General features: G+C 48.5%; 1 protein-coding gene across 1 annotated transcript; it reads right to left on the bottom strand.

Moving 5' to 3' along the window:
- Window positions 1–1745: 1745 nt before the first annotated feature.
- Window positions 1746–8247, bottom strand: Tmem238l (transmembrane protein 238 like). Its single transcript, XM_063242612.1, has 2 exons — window positions 7707–8247; window positions 1746–2690 (listed from the first exon to the last, which is right to left on the bottom strand). The coding sequence occupies exon 1, from the start codon at window positions 8053–8055 to the stop codon at window positions 7816–7818; it is 240 nt and encodes a 79-aa protein (XP_063098682.1). The 5' UTR covers window positions 8056–8247; the 3' UTR covers window positions 1746–2690; window positions 7707–7815.
- Between the last annotated feature and the right edge of the window lie 13 nt (window positions 8248–8260).

Consider the following 8260-nt stretch of genomic DNA (forward strand, 5'->3'; position numbering starts at 1 on the left):
TGACGGGGAGCAGCGTGGAGTTCTCCTCATTCCCTGGCACGCGGCACAGCCGGGAGATGCCCGAGGTATAAAAATATGTGACTCACTTGCAGTGTGAGCATGCCTCACTTCCCGGCCAGGGCTCTGCTTGCTTGATTGCTTGTCCTGCCTGAGGCTCTGCAGAGCTTGGGAGAAGCTAGTCAGCTGTTTCTGGAGAGGAAAAGAGTTTGGATTCCAGATCTGGACTTGGTGCTTCCAACTACTTAAACTTGTAACAGCCACGTCACTTACAGGCGTCAGTTTTCTAATCCCTTAAATGACTGGGTTGCTGGAGAGCTTTGCTCTTCACAGGTTACAGGTAACAGCACTGGCGGTACCTTCGAGCTTATGAAAAAGGCAGCATCCCAGAGTCTCTCCAGTACAACAGAATCAGAATTTACACTCAGCAAGATATCCAGGAGAATGCACGCAGTAGGAGAAGCACAGCTTCGTGATCTCTAAGATCGTCTTCCACGTCTTGGTCTCTAGTTCTGTACCTAAGGAGTCTCAGCAGTGTCACTGCAGATAAGCACTTACGTACTGAGCCTCACCCCACAGCCTGCCCTCCTGATCTGGGTGCACCTTCTCAGTGCCAGATTTTTAAAGGTGGTTCCAGGGTAGTCAGGGATAAATCCCAGAAGTCTCTGCTCTGTGAATCACTCTTTTCTTCCTGAGAACTAATCCAAGGGCTAGTAAGCAATCTTCTGGAATGCAATTTAATTCACTTCCTATCCTGTTATCACACATTCACTTTATGCCACTTTTTAAAGGACTAGTCAGAGGCTCCATCTTGCAAGAGCGTATCTTCTGATGTGGGAGAAAACTTACAAGTCAAACATGTGCCCTCTCTGGAGGACAATTGTGTGCTCATTTCATGGTCGTTAAGTGGCACAGTGACAGACACAGGAAGGAGACAGAGAGAGAGAGAGAGAGAGAGAGAGAGAGAGAGAGAGAGAGAGAGAGAGAGAATGAATCACAAAGGCTGGGAAGCTCCTTGGAGGAGGAGTGTGTTGTATGAGGTGAGAATCCGCTACTGCTCAGCCAGCCTCAGCTCTTTCTGTCTGTTTTGGATGCTAACATATGCTCCGGGTGAAGCGCAATCCTATTTTTTTAAGATTTGCGTATTTTGAAGGACACAGATTCTGCTAAGTGACAGCCAGTGATGGCATTTGGTATCCAGCCAAAGAAATAAAAACAGTTTCTAGAATTAAGGGGAAAAAAGGCAAAACAAAACACTCCACTAGTCACGTAAAGAGAAGTTATGAGGCCTCTACCACCGAGCCTTCCTGAGGACAGAGTGATTTTGATTATTAGCAACTTTTTCTTCTTGGGATTTCAGAATCTCAAGTAAGAGAAGATGAACTTTCCCGGTACACAGAAACGGCCAAGTGGGAGGATCAAGAGAATGTGTGAATATACTCAGGGAGGCTCTGAGTAGGAGAGGGATCTTCCTTCCAGTGCCCTAACTAGGATGTTCTCCCGTGAAATATTTTCAGATTTCTGAGTCCAGCCTAACTCTGAGAGGCCAGGTTGGTGGCAGACGGTACAAACTGCACAGACTTGGGATAATCTGTGTTCTGCTTCCATCACTCTGTGCTCTCTGCATTAGAATTTCAAGATTCTCACGACGGGTCAATGGACTGTGAGCAAATGCCTTAAAACTGGGATTTTCAAAATTGTTAGGAAATCACGCAGATGCAGAATTATGTTGTCAGAGAAAACAGCAGTCCAAATCTACTTCTTTATTTAGTTAACTGCCTCATAACACAAAAGATATGAGGCAGTTTAAAGAAAATAAATGCACATTTTAAGGAGTGGTAATATAAATACAAATTACAAACTCAAACTTGGGGAATTATAAATTAGTGGGACAGGGCAAGCCTGGGTGACACAGCGGAACACATCTGTTAGATCGGCCGCGGGATGCTGACCCTCAGAGTAGCTGTATTTGGGCTGCCCTTGACCACGTGCAAGTTAGCTAAAAATTAAGCCTTGGCTTTAAGGTCTTGAAGTGAAACACACACACACACAGCACAGCAGAGACTGAGCTTGTCTGTTAGAAAATCGCTTAGAGGGCTTCATTTGACTTAAAGCTCAATATGAGCCACCTGTGTGGCCTGGCTGTGCAAGTGGGCAGGACTGCAGGACAGTGCCCAGCAGGCCCCACTGAAGAGGGGAAAGTCCTCTCACGCACAGCACTGGTTGTTTATCCACATATTGGAATATGATACCACACGCCCGCTGGGCGGTGTGGGCAGGGTAGAGCCCACCAAGGGCTCATGGAGTCTATCCAACCAGAGAAACAGCAACAATATTAGGAAATATGAGCTTTCAGGGAACCCTATTTGGACTTTTGAGCTCAGTTGCAATTGTCAGTCTTTTGTAAAGGACAGAGAAGCATCTAAACCCACAGCAGCCATGCTGCCATATAAAACCCCTCTAGGAGAACTTCCTGGCTTCTGAGAATCTCCACCAACAGCTGGGGCGGCAGCAGCATTGTCAGTGGCCTGGCAGAGTGGCTCTGGGCTCTAGATGGAGTGTGGCCTTCCCATCATCCTTGCGGGGGCTTTGGAACCCTTGGCATCACAGCCTCTGGCTCCTCCCGGATATTATCAGAAGATATGCTGGAAACAGGGAGCATCTTGGCTTGAGTCTTCTCCATCAGACAGGACCTACATTGAGTAAATGAAAGCCAAACACATCAGCCAAGGCCCAGCTTCGTGTGTGGTGAGACAGTGTAGTTTTGGAGGTAGCCACCACTAAGTTTGGGTCCTGGTGCTGCCCTTCAGTAGAATACGTCTCTCGGACTAACCCTGAAACTGAGGTTCACTCCCTCACCTCACCCTGCAAAATGGGGACTTGAATCCCTTGTGCAAGAGTTGTAAGCCATGAACGAGCTCATGGCTGTGTCCGCTCCACCATGTCTTCTCCCCGCCCTACCTTTCAGGCGAACTAGTGCTCTTCCTGGGCACTGGATCTCTCCTCTGTCCCCACCTGGCACAAGGTCAGTGGTCTCTCTTCATTTATAACTTCACTATCCTCCTTCCCTGCCTACTGAGTGACTCTCTTCTGCTTATTATCCGGCTCAGCCTTCTGTATCTCTTCCTCTAAAAACACCTCAAACCGAATATGCCTTCAGGTAACATCTCTGCCTCCCTAATTTCGACACCAAATGTGTGGCAGTCACCTCTGCATCCACTCTTTGTACCTGCCGCCAGTCACTCCATAAGTAGCACTAATCTAACCCTTCCCCATCTATTGATATACGCTTATTGCCAAGAGTGGTCATTTTTCTCTAGATTTCAACTTCCTGAAGGCCTCTGAAGGTCAGGTCCCCCAGTGTTTTTTTTTTGTCTTTCTCTTTTTTATTGGTACCGGGGATCGAACTCACGACTGCCTGCTTGCAAAGCAGGCGCTTATGCCGCTGAGCTAAATCCCCAGCCCCTGGGTCTCCCAGTTTTAATATGATCTCTAAGATTCTTTTGCCTTTTGCCTACCAGCCCCTCATGATCACTGAGAACTTTCATTTAGGCTCCCCACACTGCCTTCTTGCCCCCATTTCCCAAATATAGGCCACGGGTGGGCCAGAAGTTGGCCAACGTTTTGCCTAAAAGGCCAGGTAGTCAGTATAGCGACCCCTGCAGGGTTACATGGCCTCTGTTACTCAGGGCTACCATGATAGCATAAAGACATCATGGTCAATGCATGAGTCAATGAGTTGGCTGGGAGCCCATAAAACTTTGGTCACAAAATAGGAGGTGGGTTTGATTTGGCTTTGGGCCGTATCTGGCCCAGTGGTGTCTAATGGAAAGAGAACGAACAAGAGGCAGAGGTACCAGGTTTTCTCCCACAGGTTGGTCAGATTACTTAACCCTTATCTTTATCTGTAACAAGGAAACGATGACTGTAATGACACCATTGATATTTTCCTTTTTCCATTTTTCCCAACAGTGGTGTTTGCAGGGGAGGCAAGATCATATGTGAATCCCTGGGGCTTAGTTCGGTGAATTTCAGTTTTTCTTTATTTTTTTATTTTTGTCTTTTTCCTTTTTATCGGTACCGGGGATCGAACTCACGACTGCCTGCCTGCAAAGTAGGCACTTATGCCGCTGAGCTAAATCCCTCTCCTCCTTCTTTTGGTCCCTCTCTCTGTTCTTACAATACCTTGTACCCTTCCCTCCTCCTAGAATCTCATTTACAATCATGTCGCCAATCCTCCCTCCATCTCCACGTCTGATATCTCTTCTGTGTTAAAAATCTATACATTCAAATTTGGACATGGTGGTGCTACCTGTCATCCCATGGCCGTTTGGGAGGCTGGGACAGGAAGATTAATAAAACTTTGAGCCCAGCCTGGGCAATTTAGCAACTTAGAAAGACTTTGTTTCAAAATAAAATTTAAAGGGATTCAGGGGTTCTGGGGCTATAGCTCAGAGTGGGCCCTGGGTTCAATGCCCAAAATCACAGATCAAAAACAAAGACCTACATATCTGAGGACAGTCAGATTGTTCCGCTCCATTTGTATCTAAAGCTCTCCATGTTCAAAACAAAGTGTGGCATTTAACTATGTATTCCTTCTCCTGATCTGCTCATGCCGCGGAGTCTTTGGTACTGTTTTCCTCCTGGAAGACACCGGGACACACCTCTCCATTTGCACCTTGCCATCCATGGCCAGCATTTCAGCTACAGTCTTTATGATCCACAGCTCATCTTCTTGAATTGTGTGTCTGTATTTCTGGGACTCGCCTCATTAACCCACTGTGTTCACAGAGCTAAGTTACTCTTTCTCAGGCGGAGTGGAGTTGGGTTATTCCCCAGTGTGTAATGCCATGGAAGGCTTCTCCATCCTTACCAGAAATATTCAGCTGGCATTCAAGATCCCCCATGGTCAGCCCTGAAGGTCCCGAGCCCCAAGTCTAATGTGTCTGCCCAGTCTTGTCTGGGCTCGCTAACCCTTTCATCTCTGTTTTGTTTCCTTTGCCTGAACACCCCTCGCCGGGCTATCTCCGCCTGTCACATTTTCATCCAGTTCCTAGAAGCCAGGCCAGATATTTAAAACCAGTGTGGCCAGACCTATGGCTCCTTGCCTCCCTGAGGCACTGCACCCCATCCTAGCTTTCAAGCCTGCTTATGACAGTGCTGATCTCCTGGGATATTTTTTCTGAGAACTTTTGTGAAGTACTGTGTGTTTGCCTTCTCTCTCCCTTTTGCTTAAAAAATCCCCAGAGAGATCTGATGAAAGTTCCACTGTGTAGATGGTCCCAGCACTGTGTCTGCTTGGGCCATGAGCCTGCCGAACAGGTGCAGGGGCCTTTGGCCAGCTCCCCTCCAGGCAGACGTGGCCTCTCCCCCACCCCCTCCCAGGGCAGAGTCCATCTGTTGGAAAAACCCAATGCAGAAGAACAAGTTTTACTTCCCAAGGCTCTGGCTGGGAGTGAGCTTTCCACACTTGCAATTTTAGTTTCTGGGGGGTGGCGAGTGTGTTCATCTGGGTAAGAGTGTGTTTCTGTGTGGGTGTGCAGCAGTTGTGAGGGAGTGTGAGCGTGTTTCTGGGTGGGGTGCTGTGGATGTGATTAGGTTTTGTAAACGTGTGGGGGTGCCATGCTGGTATGTATATGAACATGTATGTGCAGCAGACACATATAATGTGCTCATGTGTTCATAAGGTGGAGGAGACCTGTGTGTGTGTGTGTGTGTGTGTGTGTGTGTGTGTGTGTGTGATTGTGTTTGATGTATAGGAAAACAAGAAGGTAAGTAGTCATGTATGTAGGTGTATGTGCCTGTGTGTGGGCTGTAACATCTTAGGTTGTAAAAGAAAAGAGTACGTGCCTGACTTGCCCTGGGGGCTTACGCTTATCAATGGGAAAATCCTAACAAATAGAAAATGGAGCAAATATTCTGCAAATACAGCCACTGAGTGATAAAAATCAAAGGGCAGATGTCATGTTTGGTACCCAATGAGCCACTTGGAAGCTTCTGGGCAGCCTTTAAATTCAATGGTGAGATTGCTGTCATCTCCAGGGAACTTACAAGGTCTGTCCATGCCAGACCAGGAGCATGACCTTCTTATGTCAGGGACAGATCAGGACAAGTCCTGTGAATCCTAAGTTACCAAATCCTTGGTGTCAGCTCTAAACTGAGGAGTCCACATTCCCTGCTTTTCCCCTACTCGGAGAAAAGAACTGGCACAGCCTGTTATAGTCTGCCTGTATGTCATAAATACAGCTCGCGATTACACCCTGGCCAAAGGTCACGAAATGAAAGGGAATTGACGTTTGTTAGCTGACCTATGTCAATGAAACAGCGTGCAAAGGAGGTTGACACTCCTGGCTTTGAAATTTCATAAGGCAGAGTGTGAGCTGACCCCTGTCATTAATAACTTCTCCGTGGCCAACATTCTCAGATCGGATTCTGCCTCAGTTCACTCACCTTAGCCCACACGTGTAACAACGACGCTTGGTGTTTGTGGGGACCACATTATTTGCAGAGTCTCTGCCTGCCTCACCCCCTTTTGGCCCTTTTAACATGGGCGGGGAATACTACCCACCATTTATAGTTGAGAATACTAAGGCTCGCAGCGTGATGCAGTCTGCCCGCGGTTACCCAGCTAAGTGTGGGAGCACAGAGTGGGTCCTCCATATTCTGAGGTCCCAATTCTTTCCTTACACCTCCCCAGCGCTCCACATAGACCTCCTCAATGTGCTGCTCGTGACTCCCAGTTCTGAGAGAGGCAATCTCCCATAATCACTTCCTCCTTCAGGTTCAGCAGTGACCTTTGCTTTTATATCGCCTAATCAAAAGGAAGTGCCTGGCTGCACCTGAGTGCAGGTCCCAGCCCATCTGGGTAAGAGGGAAGGGCAAACTAACCAGTGCCCTGGGGACACTGCCCATCTCTAATTCAGAATCGTAAGGGCCAGACCAGCACTATCGTCTGGACTCTGTCTCTGTTGAATATATCACGACTCTTTGCCTCTTTGACACCCTACAATTAATGAGCTGTTTACCTGACTGTGACACACGGCTGGGCAGATGAAAACCAAGAATCTGTGGTCAGTTGACTTCTGGTTCTCTGTGGGTGGCCCTGGCATATGTGGTGACTGCATTAACGTGTGTGAGGGGAGTAGGGTTGGAGCACCACTGAGTGGACGTTGGGGTAGGACCTGACTTTCCTTGCGTGCCAACCTTGACAGGTACAGGAGGAAGCAAGGGAGAAGGGCCGTTCTGGATAGTTCTGCTCTGCTAGCTACTACGCAGCCTGGTGCACACCCCTCCAGGCATGCAAAGGCATAAGCAGCCGCTGGAGAAATTTCCATCCTCTCCTTTTGCTAGAAGCTTTTCTTTCCCAATCAGGGCTTCTCCCCAGTGGGAGAATCAAGACAGATTCTGTTCCTTTCAGTTCCAAACTAAAGGGGCAACTTCCTCTTCAGATGGCTGCAGGATCATTCTTGTTATATCAGAGGTTCATGGCATAGCAGAGCATCTCTGGCCTCTGTGAAAAAAAATTTCCCAGAGGAGACATGTTTGCTCTAGATTCTCCTGGCTGGTCCAGCACAGCATTGACTAGAGTCCATGTTTACAGAATCCCTAGTTGGAGTACTGGCCACCTGCTTGCCCATTCTGTCCCTGCCTGTCCCTGCTTGTCCCAGCCTCCCAGGCCACCCTGCTGGGCAGGACTTGTGTATACTCACCTGGTCCCCATGGGACATCCTGGATGGGAACTGGGACACGTTGCTGCTTGCCAGCCTCAGTTTCGAAGCTGCATGTGGCACATGCATCCCTCCTCTGTCTGCAGTCAAGCTACAAGTCCAGTTTCTCGAGAGGTACTTCAACATTGAAGGTATACCAGAAGACCCAGAACAGTAGGCTGAAAGCCAGGAACAGGGCTCCCGTGTAGACCAAGAAGTCCCAGAAATCCAGTGGGGCAAAGATGCCCACCAGCAAAAGGATGAGGCCCACAGTGTCAAACAGGAGACCGATGATAGGGATGAGCACACAGCGACCCGGATGGCATCTTCCACAAGGCCTGCCCAGGAGCATTGCCTGGGAGCAGCAGGAGGAGTCCAGCTGTACTCTCAGGGTTGATTTGCATGTGAGGTGGCCTTGCTGACTGCCGTTGCCTTCTCTCCCTCTGGGTGTGGGCAAATGGTGAGCCGGCGTGTCTTGGAGCCACAAGGAAGTACACGTGGGTCCACCTTTATGAGTCTGGCAGCCAGTGGGACAGGATAGCTCTTAACTGTTTCAT

The sequence above is a fragment of the Cavia porcellus genome, unplaced genomic scaffold, assembly GCF_034190915.1.
Source record: "Cavia porcellus strain 051 isolate PalLab524CR breed Dunkin Hartley unplaced genomic scaffold, mCavPor4.1 scaffold_32, whole genome shotgun sequence".
In the NCBI taxonomy this organism is placed as follows: Eukaryota; Metazoa; Chordata; class Mammalia; order Rodentia; family Caviidae; genus Cavia; species Cavia porcellus.